General features: G+C 38.8%; 1 protein-coding gene and 1 pseudogene across 2 annotated transcripts in view; one reads left to right on the top strand and one right to left on the bottom strand.

Moving 5' to 3' along the window:
- Window positions 1-25,688, top strand: part of FGD4 (FYVE, RhoGEF and PH domain containing 4) — a 205,269-nt gene that overhangs the window by 141,777 nt on the left and 37,804 nt on the right. Inside the window, exons 4-6 of the mRNA XM_082742459.1 lie at window positions 2,986-3,169; window positions 8,043-8,553; window positions 24,738-24,827. Of these exons, the coding sequence (XP_082598585.1) occupies window positions 2,986-3,169; window positions 8,043-8,553; window positions 24,738-24,827 (785 nt within the window). The remainder of the gene's footprint in view (window positions 1-2,985; window positions 3,170-8,042; window positions 8,554-24,737; window positions 24,828-25,688) is intronic.
- Window positions 17,641-22,309, bottom strand: LOC309868833 (large ribosomal subunit protein eL33 pseudogene; annotated as a pseudogene). Its single transcript has 2 exons — window positions 22,243-22,309; window positions 17,641-18,054 (listed from the first exon to the last, which is right to left on the bottom strand). The product of its transcript is annotated as a large ribosomal subunit protein eL33 pseudogene (transcript).

Raw genomic sequence — 25,688 nt, forward strand, 5'->3', positions numbered from 1 at the left:
ATAATTTAAATGTGAGGTACCCAAACCTATTTCATTTGCTTCTAATGTAAAGCATCCTATGTGTAATGTTCCGTTTTTAAAGTATAATATGTTATAAATTTATAATGTATTAAAAATAGCCATCTATGTAGGGCACCTGGCTGGCTTAGTTGATAGAGCATGGGACTCTTGATCTCAGGGTTTTGAGTTCAAGTCCCACCTTGGGCGTAGAGTTTATGTAAAAATAAGATGGCCAGCTGTTGTTTTCCATAGTAAGTAAAATGAGACTAATCAAAATCCACTGGCAATCCCCAAACTTAAGCTGGCAGTTCATTTTTTTCATGCTCGGTAATTATCTCAGATGATTAGAAATTTTTAAATTGTTTTGTTCTATTTACGGTCTGTAACGTTGGCTGCAATAGGGCCGAAGTAGAATCCTATTTAGATTTAATTTTCATTTCCCTGATTATCAGTAAGGTTGAACACTGCTTTTCCTATTTCCATCCATTAGGCTGCAGAGGGAAGAAGTAGTAGGTTGAGTTTAAGACAGATTCAATGGAGGTGCTGCTAGAACACCTAGAAGATGTCCAGGGAGCATTTGGAAATGTTGACCTCCATAGGGTAAATGATCAGAAATGTTGAGAAAGGGGGCAAGGGAGGGGAAGACGAGAGTATTTTTACTCACCAGTTATGTTTTTGACTAAAGCACATATTATTTCCCCCTAAGGCAGTGTTTATGACACTGTAGCCATTCATGTATCATCTAGAAATTTGTGTCATATACATGTAATATTTGTGTTCTTTTATTTAAAATGTGCATATTTATTTTCCATTTGGGTTGTCTCCCTTGATGAGATGCCTCCTCTGTGCTTCTAAAATAACAGTACCCGGTGGCCACCTCCCCCCCCCCGTGGCCACTTTTATCAGCCTCATTAAACTGTCTCCTCACTAGACTATGAACTCTTTGATGACATTTTTTTCCTTCACATATTCCACAGATTTGCCAAACACTGTGTATGTGGTTACTGTGAATATATTTGTGATCAAAATAAACTTGTTCCTTACCCTCACAGAACTCCAGCCTTGTGGAAGAGAACGCTTTACATCTGTACTATACTTAATATTTTATTTCTGGTTTCTTTAATACTAGTTATGACTACTTAATCATAATAATTTATTGTAAGCACTTTGGAGACAAAGTACACAATGCTATGAAACAGTTTAGGTAGGCATAATTGAGATGGGAGAAGTTAGTGGAGTTATCTCTGAGAAACTGACAACATATTATTTGAGTTTTCTAAGCATCTAACAGTGTCTGATATGTAGTAAATAATGTTCACTGAGTAAACTCTAGATGGATGAATTAAAATAATTTTATAACAATTTTTGTAATAATTTTTATAGAATTATAAAGAAAGAGAACACATTCACTTCCTTTTTTGAATATTCTAATTAGGAATGTTGAAATTATTCCTAATATTAAAACTGCTTGTGTGTGTGTGGTGGGGAGGGGTAATATTGTCATAGTTTGTTATTTTGGTATAATTCTACACAGGAAATTTTTCCTTAAAATTAACAAATACCATGCTTATATAAGTCCCTTCTTTCTCAATGGATACTATATTTAACCATCCCCCCTGAGCATTTCTTGGAAAATAACACCATTTCCATAAAAAGAAGCATGTCTTTTTTTTTAATTGGGATTTTCTTCTTGTGTTGAAAGGGAATGAGGTGAATTAATTGTCATACCTGTAGCATATTTTTTTTTCTTTCTTTGTAAGAATTGATAGCTCACATAGAAATGATGACATCTAGGCCAGTGAGCATCAGGCAACTGTCAACTGAGTTTATAGAAGAAATAAGAGGACTGAAAACCAGGGTAACCCAGCTGGGGGAAAATGGGGCATGTAAGTAGGAGACATGATTCCCTACCCTTCCTTGGGAAGTGAGAACAAGGATTTAAAAAAAGAATAACAAGAAATTTATTTGATTTGTTAGAACCTGTTGTAGATAAATGCATACAAATTATATAATCCTTTACCCAGAATGTTAATCTAAGAGGAAAATTACATTGGTTTTCAAAATTGAAGTAATTCCTGTACTGATGAAGCAGGCACTTAGGGTGTATTTTCTCCTCTACAGAATTCCTCATCTGTTAGAGATATTCCATAGATTTTAATATTTCAGGAAATGATCTGTTAACTGAGGGAAGGACTTACTACTAAGCAAATAATTTGTGGTAGTAATGCAAGCCAACTATTAACGTAGTAGACAATAATAACAGAACTCCTATAACCCCCTATTGCTGGTTTTATACTTGGGAGCATTGCTGACAGAGGAAGGAACTAGAGTCTGGGTACCAGTCATAAAATCAGATCAGTCTTTTTCCTCTAGGGCAAGCATTTAACCACTCTGAACCTTAATAGACCTAAGAGGTAAATAATGCTACCTATCTCAAAGGACGGTAAAGCGAAAATTTTCATCGAAGATCAAATGAGGTCAGGAGCTTTTGTTAAATGGGAAGATGCTATAGTAATTACTGTTGTTTGATATTGTTTTATTGACTTTTAGGTCTAATTTACTAGCTCTGGATTCTATTATATTAGTTACTACTCTATATTTAGAAACTGTTTCATAACAAGCAGTGTATCCCTAGGAATTAGTTTCAAAGTTAGTACTTTCTTTTCTCTGTTTAGATAAATAACTGCCATGTTATCTCTAATAGACAGTGGAAGTTCACAGCAATATGTAGATGGCTAGATGTTTAATAAAGCCATATTTAAAGTGACTTAAAATTAAAAGAACCGCTTGAATCTTGGAGATGGGATTTATAGAGGTCACAGCAAATGTCCTAGATAGCGATCCCTTGGTTAAAATTCAGTACAAATTTGACCCCTTTACAAAAATTTGATAATGCTGAAGATTTTTGCACCCAGGCCATCAGTTTCATTTGTTATGGAATACGTATCCATGAAATACTGAATTCTTTTAATCCTTCTTCTACAGTGCCTCCAAAGCCATTGCATCTACAGAATTCACCTTCGTCCAATATACACCAAACCCCCAGGCATAAAGCTTTATCTAGTGAGAAACCAAGGATGGAGGAAGTTAAACCTGCCTCTGCTTCTTGTGTCTCAAAAGAAAAACCCAGTAAGGTATCAGATCTCATCAGTCGCTTTGAAGGAGGCAGGTAAGAGCTAATTCACAATGGGAAGAAGAGGAGGGGAGAAGAAAGCTGGGCTGTGTGTGTGTGTGTGTGTGTGTGTGTGTGTGTATGTGTTTTAAGATGATAGAGTAATAGATTTTCTAAATTATAAGAATTTTATTCTACTAGGTTTGGGAGGCCTTTAGAAAGAGTAAATTTTAAAAATACTTAACCTTGCCCTAGTATGAACTGTCATTTACTATATATTCCCTGTGTGCAGCAGGGTCTCTGCCGCCAGCTTTTTCATCACATTGTGTGTGGTATAGATCAGTTGATAATGTGCTCTCATTTCCTTTGTATCTGCCTATGTCACGTTGTGTTATGCCTTGGGGTCATGCCATGGGTAGCTAGATGTCTGGGCTGGGAAAACAGGAGGCTGTCTCTCCTTGTTTCTCACTGTGCATGTTTGTGACTATAATTTCTGCTGGTCTGTGCCATCTCTGTGGCCTTCTTTCTGACCCACTTTTTATTTAACATGAGTCTTCAGTATCCATTCAGCCCCCATACCCCAATCCCCACTCCCTCGTATCCTACTAGGTTTTGTGAGGAGACATTGCCAATAGCAAAATAAGTCTCAGTTTTATATTTATTAGATACAATTTTATATTCTTTAGTCCTAATGTTTCAAAAAAGGTAGGTAAAATATGAATTTCTCACTTAAAGATAAAAATAAACTCCCATAAGTTGTTTTTCTCCTTTATGACTTAAATTGCTTTTTCTTAGAATTCCCATAGCTGACATCAATAGAATTTTTAAAAAGTTTTAATCAGAATGATTTTAATTTACCTGTCACCAGAAGTCTGTATTTAATTAAACAATGTATATAAACTCCCTTTCATCCTTGAAGCCAAATATTTCCATTCATTGCAGTGAAAGAGTTGGGTATGGTTTCCTGCTAGGTGATTACATTATTTATTTGCAGGATTTATTGTTATTTACATAGTAGATCATAGCTTGGAAATACTTCAGAAATCTTCTGAAAATTGTGACCAAGTACAAAACTGCAGTGTCCTTCATTTAAAATGAGACTATATTTAGAAACAAGTTCTTAAGAAAAGTAGTTCAGAAGCCTGTCTTCATTTTCATTCCCAATTAATTGTGGGAACTTGAGTCATAAATATTTAAACTTCAACATCTCTCCCTCTAAAGTAGGAATTTTAATACCTTTGCTAACTTAAATTATAGTAATCTTTACCAGAATGTTTTTTTTAAAAGATTTTATGTATTTATTTGACAAAGATCACAAGTAGCGAGGCAGGCAGAGGGGGGGGGGGGTCAGGCTTTCCACTGAGCAGAGACCCCGATACAGAACTCAGTCCCAGGACCCTGAGACCATGATCCCAGCCAAAGGCAGAGGCTTTAACCCACTGAGCCACCCAGGCGCCCCTACCAGAATGATTTAATTCCACTTTCAATTTTTTTTCCCCTCAGGGCAACTTGATTGAGTAGCGAAGAGTCACCTTTCATATTTGCAGTTCTCAGGGCCATGTCCAATGACTGCATAATATCTGGGAGGACTGGAGCCCTAAGCCTTGTCTATAGTGCATACCAGATTTGGGGGCAGGTGTGGGAAGCCCTTAAGCCAATACTTAAGTCAGTATTGACTTCAGTCAGTTGAGCCTTCTGGTTCTCACCATTTTGGTAACCCACTGTTTGCATTCCTCCCCATACACAAAATGTACAGTTTTTCTGCCTATTAGTACCAGTTTTCTTTTACTCTTTCAGACCTCACAGATTCAAAGTCATTTTTCGATGCAGAGTTTGAAGGTTGTTATCTAAGGAGTGGTATGTTGTAACCTAGACATTTTAAGCAAGCTTATTCTAAGTGTAGATAGGATGTAATGTGAGTATTTTGGCAAATCTGGTGAAGTAGCAGTCTACTGCCAATATGAAAAATGATTATACGCTCTTAGTGAGGCATTACTGGTAGGAACTGATCCCTAAAAGTGTGTGAATGGGTTAGTGTTGCACTGGGTCTCTAGGACTTGAATGGGAAGTTGTATTTCCTTTTGAGTGATGTCCGTATGCCTATGGTATGTGTAGCTTTCAGGTTTTACCCCAGTTGTTACAGTTTAAAGTTGCATTTTGGGGAATGGGAATTCAGTAGACCGAATTACTGCCATAAACTGACAGGAAGAGTGGGGTCATAGGTTACCAACTATTAGACAACACTATGTATCAGACGGTATATCAGAATTTTGCTCTTTGCAGTAATGCAAGTAACACTATTAAGATGAGTGATTTGGAGCACCTGAATTTTATTTATTTACTTATTTATGTATGTAAGTATTAATACAGTCCCACGCTTCCTTTCTTCCTCTCTTACTCCTCCTTCCTTCCTTTCTCTGTCTTTCTTTCTTTTTTTTCTTTCCTAGTGTAAGAGAAACTAGCCTTTTTAACCCATGAAAAGATTTCAAGATTTTAGAAAGAAATAACATCTTGCACAAAACTGAACACTGTTTTTTCCCGAGGACACTTCAAGGCCATCTGTTTTTCCCCTTGGTCTGGGATCCACAAAACAGCAGGAATATATGTATAGGTACAACCACTGATTTTAGTGACCTCTCACCACCTTATCTCTACCCCACCTCAGTGTTCATGTCCCCTGGAAATCACTTATTACAGGAAATTCCTACCTTTTTTTTTTTTTTTTTTAAGATTTTATATGTCAGAGAGAGAGCACAAGCAGGGGGGAGTGGCAGGCAGAGCAGGTAGAGGGAGAAGCAGGCTTCCCACTGAGCAAGGAGCCCAAAGCAGGACTTGATCCGAGGACCTGCGATCATGACCTGAGCCAAAGGCAGCCACCTAACTGACTGAACCAACAGGCATCCCAAATTCCTACCTTTCATCCAAACCAGTCCTTTCCAAAAATCCTAAGCAAGCCTAAAGTTGGTTCAGAGGATCTGCTGAGGAACTTTCTGCTGGGTCTCTGGACCCTGATGTGGGTAAGGAGAGGAAGACCGTGCCATTCAGATCACGAAGTACTGCTTGAGAAGTCATCTAGGCCAAGGAGTTTACTCCCCTAGAAGGCACCCATTAACAGTGGAGTATGTGACACACACTTACATTGACAACCACCAACTTTTATATATATGGCATTTTTCCTGCCAAATTTTTCCTTCCCTTCCTGTGGTGCTGAGCTTACCATGTCTTTTATTAACATTCTTGCCATCTGTGGCATCTCTGTTCCAGTCTCCGTTCCAGATCAGCAGTGTCTGGGAGGAGTAGAATGTGAAGGGAGAAGGTAACACACATCTGAGCACTGTCCATGGGCTGTGCTGCTGGGTCCTCTAGCCTGTAACCTCTCCCTGCACCGGGGAAGTCTGGCCTGGACTTTCTTCCCGCGTTCTGTGTGCAGGCGACTCACCTTCTCCTTGTTCCCTCCTGCATGTTCTAGTGTATTACAATGTGGGGTTAAGACCATGGATTTAGAGTCAGACTTCCGGGTCAGACTGTAGCTGTATCATTTCTTAGCTGTGTGACATCACCTTATCATGCAAGTTTCTAAGTTTCAATTTCTCTATTTTGGGGTCCTGTTTTACAATTATTATGAGATTGAAGCAAATAATGTAAAGCATACCATGCATTTTCTGGCACTTAATAAATGCTATCTGCTGTTGTTGAATGACTGCCACGATCACCATTACAGTTACTCTTACCAATTATTGATCCCTGACCACTTTCCAGATGCCTAGCACTGTGCTACGAAGTGGGGAGAAAGCAGAGAACAAGATAGGCGTGCTCTGCTCCCTGACAGAGTGTTAGTCTGTATTCGTCTTGTCTCCTTATTAGGTCATAGGAATCTCTCCAAGATTGCAGCCCCAGAGATTTATGTTTTTCCTCCCCTGCAATCCTAGATTAAAATGTTATGCAAACATTTACATAGGGACATTGTAATATATTGGCAGTTAGGTTCTATTGTACTATCAGGATTATATATATAATATCAAGTAATAACAAGGGTTTTAAGAAAAACTAAACGAGATGTGAGTTCATAGCAGAGTGCACTTACAATAGATAGAATAATCCAAGAAAGCCTCTTGGAGGTGAACATGTAAGCAGAATCCTGCATAATAAGAAGGAGTCATTCCACCCCGATGTCTTGGTGAAGGTCATCCTGGGCAGAGAGAAGAGCAGCTGCAGAGACCCTTAGTTGCACACATTGGCTTGCTGGGAGTGTGGGAACAACAGAGACAGGACTGGCAAGAGATGGTGAGTGAGGACAAAAAGAACTGAATGGGGCTAGGGCAAGTGGGGGCTCATGTATACAGACTCCTAGGCCAGGGGCAGGAGGCCAGATTTAACTTCTAAGTGTACAGGGCGCCCTGGGAGAGTTTGACCTCTACGGCTGACCTGGAGAAACTGGGTTGGAGAGGATGGAGACTGGAGGCAGGCAGGTCAGTTAGGTTATGGCAGCAGGGCTAACAACATTTCTGAGACTGTGTTCTGCTTCGTAAACAGAAGGAACTTTTGATTTCTAACCTGTTCCTAAATTGGGATCTGAAGATAACTTTTAATATGTACAAAAGTAAAAATATTGGCAAAATATGGCTTTCACTATAAATACTTATCACATTTCAGTCCTTACTGATGTGCCGTATTGACAAACAGCGCAAGGAAATGTTCCAGACCCTATTGCAAATGTTCGGTCTTCCCATCTTTACTTGGATGTTTACTTAAGTGTCTGTAGCATCCCAAGAGACTGCGAACTATGCCCGACTATTCCAATTCACGTTTCTAAAACCATCAGAGGAAAAGTCTTCACTAAATATCTCCTTTCCATTGGAATAAGCTGGTCTTTCTTCTAGAACTTTTCCAGGCCAGTGTTCACATGCTTCTCTTGTATTTTATCTTTCAGCACATTATCAAATTACAGTGATTTGAAGAAAGATTCTGGTGTGAACCTGAATGTTCCTAGGACCCCAGGAAGGCATGGACTAGCAACCACCCCTCAGCAAAAGCTCTTCTCCCAGCACCCACCACCGAAGCTAGAAAATGACACTGATCCAACTCAGGGTGTACAGACTGGTGTGGCTAATGGTGTGATAGCTGCACAAAACCAGATAGAATGGGAGGAGGATAAAGCGGCCACTCTTAGCCCAGAAACTCCAGTTCAAGCTCTGGAACCCTTGCTTGCTGTGAGCCTAGTGAACGGAGAAGGAGAGGAGGAAGCGACCACAGGACCTGCATCCCCCACAGCAAAGGATGATGATGGAAATGCTGCTGACAGTAGCTGTAGGACTCCCAGGGTCAGCCAGGTACTCCCCCTGGAAGAAGGAGGGGCAGACACGGAAGCCCAGGTGCAAGAGCGGGAAGATGGAGAAAGCCCTCTGGAATCGGACCAGCTGGACCCCCACCCTGAGATGAAGGTAACGCATGGGACTGGGTCATAAGTAGAGGAAGCACCAACTGCGCTATTGGTTCTAAAACTGGGGCACCTGGGTGGCTTAAGCTCAGGTCATGATCTCAGAGTCCTGGGATCAAGCCCCGCATCGGGCTCTCTGCTCAGCAGGGAGCCTGCTTCCTCCTCTCTCTCTGCCTGCCTCTCTGCCTGCTTGTGATCTCTCTCTGTCAAATAAATAAATAAATAAAATCTTTAAAAAATAAAACTCTACTTACTAGCACCCGTGAGATGTATGAATCAGATCACCCGCACCACCAGTTAAACAATTTTTAAGCATTAGCTGCTAATGAATGTTACCCCTACTCTATAAGGAAATATTTTGCTTTTTCTGGTGTCATTTCTGTTGGTCTTTCTATTATGATTTCAAGAGTCAGAACATTCGGAAGACATCAATATAGGAAAACCACAAGCTTGTTGTTTTTACTTAGAGAGGAAGAAAATGTTCTTTGTTGCTCTAGATGTAAGGGCTAGATCCCTAATATTTATGGACTAAGCAAGAGGAAATGGTGTAATTTTCGCTTTTCACACATTTCTAGTCTAGACGTGAAAAAGTAACTTGCACTAGCACACGTTTCATTTAAGGACACAAATATGGGAGTGCTCACAAATTACTCAACAGATTGTAACCATAACTCTTTCCAGGCTTCTAATTGTTTCTGTCATTTTAAAAAAAAATTTCTAATTAGTATAGTTTTAAAGCAGTCGACTTAATCTTGGATTTAAAAGCCTCTTTAAAGATCATCTTAGGAGCCACCTAAGCGGCTCTGTCAGTTAAGCATCTGGGCTCAGGTCATAGTCCCAGGGTCCTGGGATCAAGCCCTGCATTGGGAATTGTTACTCAGCAGGAAGCCTGCTTCTCCCTCTCCCACTCCCCCTGCTTATGTTCCCTCTCTCTCTGTCAAATAAATAAATAAAATCTTAAAATATATATATATCATCTTAGTTAAGCAATTCATTTATAGAAGTAGGGACAATTCCAGAAAGCCAAAGTGATTTTTCAGGTCACAAAAGCTTGGACCCTTGTGCCCTGACTGACAGGCCAATATTTGATACAAAAATATCACAAACTTAAGTGCCTAAACGCAGGATGTATCGATGAATACAGCATCCACGAATAATGTACTAGAGAGAGGGGAAGCTCTGGCAAACTAGAACTTTCGATCCTTTCCAAAGAGGGCTGCAGTTCAGTGAAACTCATTCAATGGCATATTTGTCTGTGTGCAGAATCTAAGCTTAATAGCTGATTTGCTGGTGAGATATGTTCCTAATTCACCTGGGCTATAGGGAAACTTTGATACAATTCTAGGAAAAAGACCATTGCATTTGTATTCTTTATGTCAATAAGATGCTTTGGAAGAATTAATAAATACAACTTTTACAAAATACCTGGAATTTCTCAGATGAAAGGTGCAATATAAGCATCATCATACAGTTCACTGGAAGACAAAGTTGTTTATGTGTCTGAGGACCAAAAACAAAACACACACACACACACATACACAAAAGTTCCCATTGCTCAGTTTCTCTTTTTAATTATAAATAACAGTCTGTGTAGGAGAGTTGAGAATTGAAAATTTGGCAATTATAGGAAAATCTGTCAATGACAAATCCAAGTTCTAAATTTATTTAGGATTTTTTATGGTACTGTGCCTTATGTGGCATTAACAAAGGGAGAAATTCAAAAGGACTGGTACTAAAATATCAGAGTAAAAAGCAGTTTATGTATTTACAACTTTAACTAAAATGAAATCCATGTTAGGGGATAGCTTTTACTAACCCTGAAAAAGGTCCCAAATAGACAAAAAGATAGGGATTTATTTTCTTCCAGTTAGTGAATAAATTTTAAGTGCTGACTGTCAGGCAGGGAAAGTTTAAATAAGGAAGTGGGTGGAAGAAAAGTGAGTCATACTTGGTAACGTTATCTGAAACATTAAAGAGACAGAGCCCTGCAAAGTGAATCTCTTCACTACATCTTGAGGTGGTGCTGCTGTGCTTGAACCATGGTGAACAGAAGAGGAGGTTAGAATCAAGAAGCTCAAGACTCCTTTAATAGTTGGGATGATGCCACCAGCAAGTGCCTATAAAGCAGTAAGAACTATTCGTATTAATATTTTCATTGGTCATGCCTTTGTTTACTGGGTAGTACTTTTTTCCCCCTGACCTATATTATTATCTATACATTCTCATAGAGGAGTCATATTTGGTTTGGGAGAGAATTGAATAGGGGCTTTGGTGTTAAACTAGTGCAATGAAGTAGCACAGCTGGCCTTTCTCCCATATGGGAGTGAGTAGTGGACAGCACATGCTGTGTGTAGGAACAGAAGTACAGTTCTCTCTGTAGAGCTATTGATACAAAATACCACATGTGTCTCTCCTCCGAAAGGGAGTACTGGGGGGACGCCTGGACGGCTCAGTCTGTTAAGCTCTGCCTTCGGCTCAGGTCATGGTCCCGGGATCTTGGGATCGAGCCCCACGTTTGGCTCCCTGCTCGATGGGGAGTCTGCTTCTCCCTTTCCTGCCTGCAGCCCCCTGCTTATGTGCTCTCCCTCCCACTCTCTCTCTCTCTCTCTCTCTCTCTCTCTGTCAAATAAAGAAATAAATCTTTTTTAAAAAATAAAGGGAGTGTTAGGATTTAATTTCTATGTGGTGATAATAGTTCTCCTTTGTTGCTCTGGTGTCTGTTACATTGCCTTTGTTCAAATACGCAAATATAAATGTTAGTAATGTTAAGATGTTATGTGATATATATATATATATTTTGTCACAGTTAAAAAAAGAAAAATGAAATGTTAAAAATAAGTTAGTCGTATATAGTAGAACCATTGGAACCAGGAAGTTTGGGTGCTGCTTTGACTCACCCACTAACTAGTGGTATGACCTTAAACAAATCAAATTATTTGTGCCTTTAGTTAAAGAATATTAACTGGGTGTGATTGTAAAGCCCTTTTCAGTGATACTGTAATAATCACTTTCTGCTGTTGTTGATGAGCATCTTCCTTTGTTAGCATAGCCGGTATTGCCAGCTGCCTCTTGAACTGTCTAATGTATCAAACCTCTTAAGATATAAAGGAATATCTGGGTTTCACTCTGCAGGCAACTGAAAGAAATTACTTCGGACTTTATATAACTCAAGGTAGAGACATCTCGATAGTCTTAGCTAAGTTTAAGCCAGTATTAAATGTAATGGCTGTTTCTTAAATGCTGGCCAAGAATGGGAGAAGGAGGGATTGGGGGATGAAGGAGTAGGAGCAGAGTAGAATTGCAAAGATTGTCCAGAAAAGCAGATACACACTAAAATAGATCTTGAACAGTCATTATTAATAATGAGAACTGACTTGAAAATTGTCTCAGCTTGAGTTACTTTCACTGATATCTGATATATTATTGTGATCAAGAATCACTTCAGTGGTGAATACAGAATATTGTTACTTTTACTTTGTAAAAGATAATACCTACCTCACTGAAACTATTGTTCTTACCATACTTTAGCAAAGCTACACTTTTCCAATATTGAAACTTTTCGTAGCATCAGTGATCTCGAATACAGCCAGATGCCTCAAAGTAAGCAGATAGTTTTTTAAAAGCCTCTGAAGTAAAGGAAAATTGTGAGCACTTTGTGACACCTTTAGCTCTTACCCATAAGGTATTATCAGTATCTTTAAATTAAAGTGAATTGTGCATTACAAGAGATTAAAAGACTGAAGTCTGCTAAGGGGGAGATGTCATTAGAAGGAAACCTTAAAACCCCTAAGCGACAGGGGACAGGAAACGGTCACATGTGCCTACATACTTGAGGGCTTCAGTACTTCAGGGGTAACAGTATTATAATCCCTGTTTGGCATGACTGACTTGGGTTATCATAAATAGCTTAACTATATTAAGAGACTCAGGTAAATGGGTCAGGACATTTTAGAATGACTTTCATTTAAGGATGGATTTTTTTTTTTTTCTCAGATTTATGTGCTTCAGTGAGTAAGCTTCATTAGAAATGCATTAGTATGGAATGCATTCATTGATTACACCATTTAATAAACACTTCTTTTTATAGTTTTCATGAACCTTTTAATACCCAAGATCTACTTTAACAGGTTGTAGTTGTAAATCTCCCTGCGGCTTATTACTGTTTCCTTCCTCTGTATTCATATTGTAAGCCAAATATAAACCTTCAGATGGATGCTTTCTAAGACTAAAGTTGATAGAAATTACAAATCTGCTATTGGCAACATAATAATAAGTCTAATAATAGCAGTTTTATCAAGAATATTATAGACACCTTTTATTTTATTTTTTTTTAAGATTTTACTTTTTTATTTGACAGAGATCACAAGTAGGCAGAGAGACAGGCAGAGAGAAAGAGGGAAGCAGGCTCCCTGCTGAGCAGAGAGCCCGATGCGGGGCTCTATCCCAGGACCCTGAGATCATGACCTGAGCTGAAGGCAGAGGCTTAACCCACTGAACCACCCAGATGCCCCTACAGACACCTTTTTAATTAATCCTTCATTTCACCAAAAATGAAAGAAATTATATAATAAGGTGAGGAATTGATGAAGATAGAAATTTAATACAATTGATAGAGAATTGACAACATAGAGATTTATAGAAATATTTTTTTAAAAAATTAAGTTTTTTTTCTAGTGCCTTGTTTTTTTAATTACCATTTTACTTATATTTTGACATAAGCCCTGAGAGTTTAAAACCTTTGAACCTACTCAAAAATTAAGAAGATAATCATCTTTTAAGGAAAAGAATGACAGAATCAAATTTAGAAGTAGTGCAAATAGAAAACCAATGGTATAATCCAGGTTAACACACTTTCCTTTTTTTTTTTTTCTTTTAACTTCACTTAATTGTGAACCTTAACACTGTTGATTTTGCAGGATATAATATAAGGTATCAGAGTTTTCTGTGAGTTAAAACATAATACTAACCTTGGTTGTCTCTTCCTTATGACGGGCTACAAGTTCTTTTTTTTTTGTGAGGCTTTAAATATCTTTGCTCTCTTTTGAAAAATAAAGGGGGCAGCTGTTGAGATCATGTTAGACCTGAAGACAAATAAGTTACTCCCTAGCTGTTTCTTCTCTTGCCAACTCAGCTTCCATTCAAAGAATGTGAAAGACAGCAGAAGCAATGGAATTATCCAGCTTCGCTAGTCAGTCTTTGTTTTTGCTGGTATTACAGGGAAAGTTCTCACTTAGAACTGAATGGTGAATTTAGAAAGTTCTTTATTTTTGGAGGCTCCATTTAGTATAGTGGAAAGGTGTAAGAAAGTAAAATGAGAAAAAAACGAACTTCACAGAGACTGTACCTGAAAAAAACACCTGTTCCATTTGTAAATTCAGTATGTGGGGCATACTGTGCTAGGTGCTAGAAACAAATGAACAAGACATACCCTACCTCCAAAGCCTCAGTCTACACAGTAAAGAGACATAAGTAAATCCCCATACTGTGGTATGATCCATGCTTCGCAAACACAGATAAGGAATGACCTGTGCCTGGGAGAGGGCTGACTAGGGGTGCAGACTGCTGAAAAGCAGTTGAATTTAGCTTAAAGCAAAATGATGGGGAAGTTGCTGGGTAGTTGAGAATGGACAGGAATGTGGTGAGGTAGTGAAGAGTGGCTGTATCTAGTCAGAGACAAGTGGATAGATGTCATATTTGTGGGTGTTTCTGGCCTGATAAGAAGAGGCCAGAGGGCCAGAGAATTGTGTGTAAAAGGATGGGTTTAAAAAGAAAACATAAGCTATGGATTGCAGTGGGTTTGTATGCTTAAACTGTATTGTTCCTTGCTGAAAACTGGGTTTTTTAAAATTGTGGATAAAAGTTAATAATCCTCATAAAAAAATCAAGAAAATGCAAAGAAAATACAAAGATCACCCATATTTCCATCATCCAAAGAGAGCTGCTTTAGTATTTAACATTTCAGCTTGTTTTTCTGAGCTGATTTTGGGGGGGGACCTTTTTTTTTTTTCAATAGCCTAGTATATGGTCATTCTGCATCCTGTTTTGTAGGATTAAACATAGGAGTTTTCCTGTGTTATTTCAAACATTCCATAAGTCTAATACTATCTGGCCTCTGACCTCTGAGGCACTTAATTAAAGCATGGAAGTGACATGATTATACATTTGTGTGGGTTTTAGAGAAATGAGTCAGATAAAAGGAAAACAGATGGATCAGTTGTAAGCAACTGCAGTAATCCAGGTGTGAGAGGATGAGGTCCTGGACGGATGCGGCGGTGGGTTAGGACAAGGAAGAGAGATTTCTGAGGGCCTCCTGGATGGAGGTAGGGAATGAGCCATGTTCAACTCCTAGCTTGGAAGAAGTGGCAGATGGTGTATCACCTACTGAACTACAAGAGAATAGAAGGAGCAAACGTATTTGGGAGAGCAAAAATTTAACTGGGTTTAGACATACTGAATTTGAGGCATTTGTGGACTGTCCTCATGAAGATGTCTCAGACAAAAATGAAATACTCTGGAAACGTTAACAGTCAACTGGTTAAGAATGAAGACTTTAGATTTAAAAGAGATGAGTTCACACTCCAGCTTTGTCACTTACCAGTTAGGTGACCTCAGACGTAGTACTTTACTGTAATTTTGGCAGGTCTTGGTTTCTCACTATGTTCATGAAATAGTTGAGGTGGCTGACAGGAAAGAACGTAATTGTGTTTGGAATGATGGGAGGGAGCTAATTAGGTTGAGTTTTGTACTACTGAGTTTATGGTACCTGTAGGACGTCCGTTGGAGATATTAATGAAGCAAGTGGAAATACAGATCTGGAGCTCAGGAAAGAGGATAAGAATGTAAGAGGATGTACATAAGGGTGTGATTAATTTTGCTAAAATAGAATGTGCAGGAACAGGAAGAGAAGGGCAAGGACTGAGCCGTGGAGAGCACAAACACGATCAAAAGGGGAACATACTGAGTTGTGTGAGAGGGAAAAAAAAGAGAGAACAATGTCCTGAGAACCACAGGATTTGGGGGAGGGGGGCACAGGATTATTGGTGAGCTTATAAGAATGGTCATCATTTAGAATAAGGAATCTTGAAGCCTTGGCCTTACTGGGACAGTATAGCTGACTAGCTCATAGAACCCGGGTAACCAAATTAATAAAAGCAGAACATTTACATTGCGCATATACTGTTTGCAAGGCACTGCAGAAAGTACAAAGAGGAAACAGCTGAAAAGGAGTATTGAGATAAATAACCATCATGTAAGATATCTTGAGTCAAAGGGGAAAAGAGAACTCAAAGATAAAGTCAAGGTTCAGAGCATGGCTGAGAGGGTGAATTCTTCCTTGTTAGCATAAATCAAGGAGTAGGGAGAGTCTGGAACTCAGTGAGTGAGATACTAAGACTACAGTTTAGAGGTGACTCTTAGGCTTGGTGCTGAATGTGTCCATTAGGAAAGCGCCCCCAGAGAGGCCAGTGAGATAGCCTCCAGGGGTTGAGGACAATGGAAAAGGTTAGGTCTCATGGTGACTTGTGACTAAGATTCTGAAGGCCAAGGTCAAAGGTAGTGGGTATAATCAACGGTCTCCCCAGCATTGCTGAGTGGCCTGAAACAAACAAACAAAAAAAAAAGGTGCAGTGGGAGTGAGGCAAGTGAGGTACTGCAGATCAGCAGTACCAAGAGAACAAGGAGATAATGGAGTCAAAGATGGGGTTTAACAGCATGTTGACATGAATCAGGAGTTTTGGGAAAGCAAGGTGTTTGGAGGTCACAATGCATATAAAGACATTGTTTGGCATAGGTGGGAGAGAAATCTTAAAAACACAGCCGTTGTATGATAAAACAAAACTAAAGAAAATAAAACAAAAGCAATATACCATCACCCTGGGGGTCAGGAAGACAGGCTCAAGAGCCAGACTTTCTAGGTTTGCAGCCCAGCTCAGCCACTTACTTACTAGTTGTATGACCTCTAACAGATCACTTAAATCTCTCTGTACTTTAGTTTCTTCATCTGCAACGTGGAAATAATAATACCTGTCTTACACAGTCATTACAAGGCAAAAATCACTGAATCGTAAAGGATTTAGAACACTGCCTTAAAACATAATGAGAGCTGTCTGTTCAAAAAACATAAATTAAAATCCTGTTTCCTCATCTGTAAGTCAAGATGAACAGATTCATGACCTGAGATCTCCCTTGATAGATCCAATGTTCAGCATATCCTGCCAGGTGACTATCCCAACAGCTGTCGGTTCCCGGTGAAGCTGACGTGCTCCTTTGCAGGATGCACAGAAATAATTTTGCATGCCACTTCCTTTTTTAAACCCTGGTTTCCTATATTTTGTTTGTTTCTCTTGCTTGAGGACCATCGGTTATTTCCACATAGTGCACTCACTTATGTGCATGAGGTTTTAACTCGGGAACTATCATCAGAAACGCTTATTAGTGACCTAATTACTTTGATCATCTGCTTGGACTTGGGATAGGTGAATTCAGTTATTGATTGTGAGCATATATTAAATTGTCCTTAGTGCCTGATCTTTAATTTCTGCAAAAGGCAAAGGACAGTTTAGTCTAATGTATACTAAACTGGGCATAAGAAGAACAAAGTTCTCTATTTACTACCACTTACTTCCTGTCTGATCTTGTGCAAGCTTAACTAAATTGTGCTTCTCAGTCCAAGCTCTCTTTGTCCTTCTCCCTGCCCTATCTCAAAAGGATATAATGTAAACCTTCTGATTAAAACTTCTCACTTGACTATTCTCTGTTTTGAACTGAATAAATAGTGTAGAGGACATCAGATTGGAAAAATAGTGGTGCTGGGGCAAAAGTAGGCTTGGACTTTGCTCCCAAAGCTTCCTGAAGGATCATGCTAAAGTAAAAACTGTTTATTCTTGTGATACTATACATTAAAGCCCTGGGAAAGGGATAACGTGTGTATCATAGTGAGTATTCTTTTTCCTGTAATGTGAACCTGGGGATAATTTCTTGCTGATTACAGATCTTCCCTGAGACCATGTGACCTTCCTTATGGCATTATTATATGATCTTAATTGAACACAAAATCTGTACTTTAGTCTCTCTTTTTTTTTTTTTTTTTAAATACGAGAGAACGAATCTACACCTTTATTTACTTTTCATTAAATTTAAATCCTTGGGTACAGCATCACAAGGATTCTGTGGCCAATGGCTTTAGCAGGAAGGTTGCCTTGGAATTTCGCACAAACCATGCCGCTGTTCCCGTGAGCACGAGTTACTTTTCCCCAGATTACTCTGGTTTTGTTTGGTTTGCCACCAGGAGTCACTGTGTTGTTGTTTGCTTTGTACACGTAAGCACATCTCTTGCTTAGATAGAATTCTGTTTCATCTTGAGCATATACACCTTCGATTTTAAGAAGAGCTGTGTGTTCCCTCTGGTTGCAGAGACCCCGCTTATAGCCAGCAAAAATGGCCTTGGACCACAGCCTTCCAGATGTTATTCGGTGTTTTAGAGGAGTCCTGTTCCCAGCACACCTCACTTACTGGCGCCCAAAGTTCAGCAACAAGAATTCCACTCAGCTCCCTCCCTTATCTTCTTATCTCACAAATCCATAGGGGCGTCTCTTAAAGAGCCATAACAAAGCAAGAACTTTATTTTTACAGACCAAGATAGGAATCCTGGTTCAGTTACTTCCTAGCTATATGATGTTAGGCAGGTTCCCCATCCTCATTAAGACACTGCTTCCTTATCTATAAAATGAGAAGATAATGATATCTGCTTCCCAAGATATGAGTAGGATTCCATTAGATAATTCATGTGAAACACATACAGTTTGCCTAGCACCCAGTAAATACTCTCTAAATTGTTGGGGCCCTCGCTGTCTCCCACTTGTGATCGCCTCCCTTGGCTTCCCTGATCTTTAGTATAATGAGAAAAAAATCTGTACAGTTCTGGAATATTGGAATGAAGGTGTCAAGACAGGTTAGAGACTTTAAGATGCTTTTTGAGATGATAGGCCAATTATGTGACATTCAAATATCATTGTCATCTCATTTTAAATTATCATCTGGAGCCACATGGAAGACTTTAATGTCTAGGAAGACATTAAAAATGAGCTATCAAAATGTTGATGCATCTCACGAATTGTACAAAATCAAGTGTTTATTCCCTAAGTTGACTCATCTTACTTTGAAAGAATGGACTTCAGGGAAAGCGGAAACATACGTATTCATACAAAGCCACATTTGCCTTCTTCGTGGAAGAATTTAATTAATTGGTTAGAAACTTCCAGGACCTAGAAACATTCATTCTGGTTGTAAAAAACCCAATAATTTATATACATATTATTTTAAATATAACCTATAGTGAATATATAGAAAGAACTGTAAGAACTTTTAATAGTTTTGATTCAATGTATTTAGAAAAAAATTCTTCCTGCTTTAAATAAAATCATGAGAATATGCACTGAAAAGTTAAAAAGTACAATTGAGTAGGAAAGCATGAAATCAATATCTGATTCATTTTTATGTAATTGAAGGTTTTGCCCTTAAAGCATCTTCCAGAAAACTCTAATTGTTGATGAACCTTTATGAAGTTCTTTCCAAAATGTCTTCTCCCCTACTTGGTGTTTTGAGGCATGTGGCAATGCGTATGGCACTGAAGAATGAATTGCTGGCTCCACACAAGCGTCTTCTGCCTACCCAGTAAATGAAGTCTGTGAGCAGCAGTGGGGGCTCTTTGTCTGGGCTCCTGCCATATGGAAGAGTCATGCCAAAAGGTCTGAAAAGGAGCAGCAGGAGCTGGTGACATCTGTAAGTAGGGAGGCAGAACCGACAGTGCTGCGCATTCAGGAGCCAGCAGGCACAGTGACTCACCACCAGACTGAACCTGACCTAGTGGGAAGGCAGAGGATCTCTGCTGAAAGGCTGCCACACATGCGAAGGCACACAGTCCTAGCCTAGCAAGTGCACTGTGCAGAGAGGAGAGAGAAGCAGAGGAAAGTAAATTGTGTCCTTTTTTGCTGTAAGAGGCATGCATCTTACCTTTTCAGTTGGGATCGTTTAGACATACTCTATTGTATTTTTGTTTGAGGCAGTACTCTGAGAATCAGCTTTCAGTGTAGGGACGTGGTGATTCTTTGCAAGTGAAAAAAAATCTGCTTATTTTATAGAGGAATATCAAAGGTAAGATGGCTTTTCTATAGCATATTCTCATTATGTTAAGTGAAGTCTGTGTATTAGGCTAATGGGATTTCTTTGTTGTTAAATCAATATTGTGTGGCTATTAGTATTTTCCAAAAAAATCATTAAGAATATATGACTTAGTAAAGTGCTGAGCACAATGTAGGGATACATAGTTTTAAGTGGCAAATAATATGAGACAATATTATATAACTTGACATATTTAACTTTCTACTTAAAAAAATTTCCATGCTGGGGCACCTAGGTGGCTCAGTGGGTTTAACCTCTGCCTTCAGCTCAGGTAATGATCTCAGGGTCCTGGGATCGAGCCCCACATCGGGCTCTCTGCTCAGCTCTCTGCCTACTTGTGATCTCTCTGTCAAATAAATAAATAAATATCTTTTAAAAATATATATCATGCTGTATCTCAAGTGTATCAGCAATTTTAAAACAGGTTTGTTATTTAAGCATAAGTCGGACAGAGTAGTAGAGGCCCATGTTCACAGACCGATCAGGTATTTCTCCCTAAATGTACTCACATTGAGTTTCAGTAACTAATTTTTTAAAGATAGAACCCATCAGGGGTGCCTGAGTGGCTCAGTCTATTAAGCCTCTGCTGTCGGCTCAGGTCATGATCTTAGGATCCTGGGATGGAGCTCTGCTTTGGGCTCTCTGCTCAGCAATGAGTCTGCTTCTCCCCTTCCCTCTGCTCCTCACCCCACTCTTTCTCTCTCTCTCAAATTAATAAAACTTTTTTAAAAAATAAAATGAAATTGGGAGGCTCAGTCGTTAAGAATCTCCCTTTGGCTCAGGTCATGATCCCAGGGTCCTGGGATCGAGCCCCACTTTGGGCTCCTTGCTCAGTGGGAAGCCTGCTTCTCCCTCTCCTGCTTCCCCTGCTTGTGTTCCCTCTCTTGTTGTCTCTCTGTCAAATAAATAAGTAAATAAATCTTAAAAAAAACAAGTGAAATGAAATAAAGTTAGAAACCATTATATCATTACATCAAATATGACTGAATTTTTAATATCTGATAATTCTTAAGATGCTGAGAAGCCTGTTATAATTAGAAATTATATTAGAGAAAGAATGTGTAAATTCAAATGCCTGGTAGATACCACATTTCATTTTCAAGTGGGTAGTTTATAATTTGTTAGTCTGTATCCCATGCAGACACTTATTACAGTCTTGTTTCTAGTTGCAGAGAAGAGTAAGAGTGAGAACCATAATGTAAAGTCCCATGCTTTCCTATGTGATTGGAATCGGATTTAGTTACCTTTTAACAGCGTAACTTTGGACAAGTCACCTGGCCTCTCTGAGCCTTGGAATTTTTGTTTTGTTCTATGTGTGTGCTGCCTATAAAACAGGAATAATGTATCTATGCTATAGACTTATCGTAAGGCTTAGTCAACTTACGTAAATAAAATATAACAGTGTCTTGTGCCTAACAAGGGATCAGTGAATAAGTGTTAGCTGTTCTTCTAGTGAAATTGTTGTTTGGGTCCGTGATTTCCTCACCCCCACCACAAAAATCCCTAGTAATTTTTCATAAACCTATATGATGTGATGAAGCTGAATGTCAGCAAGTTTACTCTTGATTATCTTGTGTTGGTTTTGGCAAGGTCAGGGACTTGACATTAGAAGACCATCTGTGGAAGGACACAGGTTTTTGCTAATAACTGCTGACATCTCCCTTGGATTTTGCAAATTATGATCAGAATACCTTCAATTTGCCAAGTTCAGCTAAAGTATGATTTAGAGTCAGCAAAAGATCATTTATTATAAGCTTCCTATTTAAGATCCTGTAGGATGTGGAACACCTCAGGAGTGACTTCACTGCATAGCAATAACTGACCATATGACCTGTTGGTTAATGAATTTGCTGACTCATAAAAAATGTATTAAAAGATGGCACAAACTTTGCTGGGTGGTTTTCTTTAGAGGTATTTGTTAAAACTAGAATCAGAGCATATGAAAGTATGTGAATGAGTCAAAAAGATAGAGTAGTATCACTATTAGAATAAAACTCAGGGCTTGGAAAGAGCCCCCACTAATACTAATGACAACAAGGATGTGTCTCAAATGCATTTTGAGAAGTGGAAGACACAAGTCTCAAAAGGCACATACTGTGTGATTCCATTTATACAACATTCTGAAAAAGAGAAGCTCTGTTAACAGAAGCTGGTGATAGGAGAAAAGTGTGGGGTGGAGAGGAGGGAGACCCAGTGCATCTACCCTCATGTTTCATTGGCTCCTGAACCAGTCACTCTGTATTCTCGATTTTATACCAGTCAGGGCCGTCCTTTTGATCTGGGGCATGAGGATAATTTCTCCAAAGGAAAGCCTACACATAGAACACTGAACAAATCTGGATATCATTAAGAAATGGAAGGAAAGGATGTCAAATAGGCAAATGATAATGCTAATACTTTAACCTGAATTTGTTTAACCAAAACCTTGGCTACTTGTGGGATTTAATGACTACATAGTTTTTATCTCAATATTTTTGAGACCACTAATTATTTACATAGTATTATGTTACTTTACCTGAAGACTTCACATAAAAATACCTCATTCCAGTGCTGCTGTAAAAAGCAAAATGATAATTTTTCATATTCGAACAGATATTGCATAGGGGCACCTGGGTGGGTCAGTGGGTTAAGCCTCTGCCTTCAGCTCAGGTCATGATCTCAGGATGCTGGGATCAAGCCCTGCATCGGGCTCTTTGCCTAGCAGGGAGCCTGCTTCCCCATCTTTCTCTGCCTGCTTCTCTGCCTACTTGTAATCTCTTTCTGTCAAATAAATAAAATCTTAAAAAAAAAAAACAGATATTGCATAAAGCATAAAAGTAGACCACCTATGTCGAACACAGTGAAGCATTCCTATAGCTTAATAGCATTTTATACATAGTTTAAAATGTAGTCTTCACACAAATTAGACACTGGTTTAGAATATACTTTGTTCTGCTTTCCTATTAGTTTTTACTAAACACTTACTGGGCTTCATACTTGCCTAGAATGAAAAGGATACTTCAGCAAGTAGCTAGGTAGAAATTTTTCAAAAAAAAAAAAAAAAATGTTCAGATGTAAAATACAAAATGAAAAAAAGTGGGGGGGGGGTAAAAAAATAGAAAATGAGTTCTGATAGGACCAAGCCCAAGAGCTTTGGATAGTTGAAGAAGGCTCCATGGACAAGAAATGGAAGGAATTCAGGAGGCCATCCAAAAACAAAGTAAGTCTTAAACACCTAGAGAGATAAAGCAAGAATGTATGCCATGCAGAGAGGATGGAAAGAAGAAAGGTTTGGGAATGGACATGTTTGGATAACAGTGTATTAGATTGGTTTGTTTGGAGGGAAGGGTACCTGCAGAGATACAACGAGAAAAACATCTGAGGAAGTGAGTAGAGATGGGATTTGAACAACCTTGAATGATACATAGAGTCTAGATTTTATTCTGCTGGTGAACAGAGGACTGTTGGAAGTTTTCCTTCTATGGCAAGTAGGAAGATCTTGGCAAAGCAGAGTTAGAAAGATTGCTCATACAGGGGCGCCTGGGTGGCTCAGTGGATTAAGCCGCTGCCCTCGGCTCGGGTCATGATCTCAGGGTCCTGGGATCGAGTCCCACATCGGGCTCTCTGTTCAGCAGGGAGCCTGCTTCCTCCTCTCTCTGCCTGCCTCTCTGCCTACTTGTGATCTCTCTCTCTGTCAAATAAAATAAAAAATCTAAAAAAAAAAAAAAGAAAGATTGCTCATACAACAGCATACAAAGTGGGTCTAACTAGCCCAAAAAAATAAAAAGAAAGAAAGAAAGGTAGGGGCACCCGCAGTGGGTTAAGCCTCTGCCTTCAGCTCAGGTCGTGATCTCAGGGTCCTGAGATTGAGCCCCACATCCAGCTCTCTGCTCAGCAGGGAGCCTGCTTCCCCCTCTCTCTCTGCCTGACTCTCTGCCTACTTGTGATCTCTCTCTGTCAAAAAATTAAATAAAATCTTTTAAAAAAAAATGGTAGAATCAGATCAACTGGGAGCTGATGACTGGCCTGGACTTGAAATATGGTATGAGCAAAACTGGGTGGCAGTGATGAAAATTTTAATGTTGGATACTAATATGAGTAGGAGCTCATAACAGCTGGGTTTTGTGGTAGGGAACTAAGTTTAGAGTGATTCAAGATACCAAAGCCAGGTAACTGGAAAGGGATGGAACCATTACCAGACTGGTAAAGTTCTGGTGGGGTGGGGTGGGTGGCATGGGGTAGGGAGGGAGGTAGTAGGAGAGAGGTTTTCCTGAAAAGATGAGTTTGGACTTACATTAACAGCAGGCCAAAGTGGTAATAAATGTCCAACAGTAGTTAATTTTGGATGATTGTTACTCATTCATTCATTCAGCAATATTTTATTGAATGCCAGTATTTTTTTGAAGAAAGAGAGTTAGTGTTAGCAAGAAAAAAATGTTCCCATTCTCATGGAACTGGCAAAACTATACAAATATATTTAAGGAAATAATAAAATGTTTGTATTTAAAATAATATGGGTAGAGGGAGGTGAGCATAGATGAAACAAGATTAGCAATGAATTGATAGCTGTTGAAGCTCAGTAATGGGTACATACTGGTTCATTTTACTGTTATATGTGATTGAAATTTTCTCTAACATTTTTTAAAAAGGCAAAAAGTTGGTTGCATAATGCTAATAATTAGACAAGGTATCTGATAGATTGATGAAATCACAGCTAAAAGTGTGGTCTGAGAGAGGTGGGAAGAAAATGAGCCAAATACGCTGTCTGAGAAAGATAAAAGTTGTTTCAAGGACAAAGATGATAATGTTAATTTTGACTAAATTTAGGCTAAAGATGTTATAAGTTAAACCTAGCAGATTATTTATTTTTAATTTTGTTCATTTCTGGTTGGATGGTCCTTCATGGCTGAAAGGAATTGAGTACCTGAGAAGCTTGAGAAAACTGTTTTGATACTTGATAAGGTTGTTTATTACCTGAAAAATATGTCCAGGATTTATTTTCTAATATGTGAACATCTATTGTATTTTTAGGAAACTAATGAGCAAAAGCTTCACAAAATAGCCAACGAACTTTTGCTTACAGAAAGAGCTTATGTCAACCGACTTGACCTCTTAGATCAGGTAAGATTTTCCCTTTCAGGATTATTTTTTGGCATTGTACATTATTTTTAGTAATCAAGGGGTTTTAGAAACTATAAAGGACATGACTGTTCTTGGTCAGTAGAAGCTTTTTCTTTAAGAAAACCTTTAGGATTTTTAGCTTTGGCAGTGAATTCACCAGACACAAAGGGTTTCAGTTCATAAAGAACAGATTCAAGGACTCTGAGTCACAAAATGCCTTGATCCGTATCTTTCAAAAATCAACACTACTATGTTTCTTGTCCATTTATTATGATCCTAGATCCGTAGGATCTGTTATATTATACATATCTATTACCATTATAACCCAAATAAGAGACTGGCGATTCTCATTCGTACATGAATATGTCACTGATTCTGTCTCATGCACTCTTCACCCCCATGTGAGTCATCTGAATTGACGGAGTAATAGGGCCAGAAGAATTTTGAGCCTTCACTTACTTGTTCAAGCTTGTAGGAGACATCTAATACAGTGCCTGGTGTAAAGTTGCATGGTCAATATTTGTTGGAAATGACATACTACTTTCTCACATTTTGTACTCTCATCATGGTGGAGGCTTGAGTATCATTTCAAATACATGTACATTTACAAGCAAAATTTTAAAATACATCATAAGAAGCACTTGAAAACCAAGGCCTCTTAAAATTGTTTTAATGATAAAAAAAAAAATAAGATAATTGATAGATTGTTCATAGAGTCTCCTCTGACTAGAAGAGAAAGTTGCCATGTTTGAGTGTTGATTCTAAAAAGAACTATCCGACTTCTGCCATTGGAAAACTGGAGCTTCAAGGGAACATGCCATCCTGGGCAACCTTCTTATCATTGGTTCCCAGAGTGAACTC

This window comes from Mustela nivalis (assembly GCF_964662115.1).
Source record: "Mustela nivalis genome assembly, chromosome: 7".
Taxonomy (NCBI): Eukaryota; Metazoa; Chordata; class Mammalia; order Carnivora; family Mustelidae; genus Mustela; species Mustela nivalis.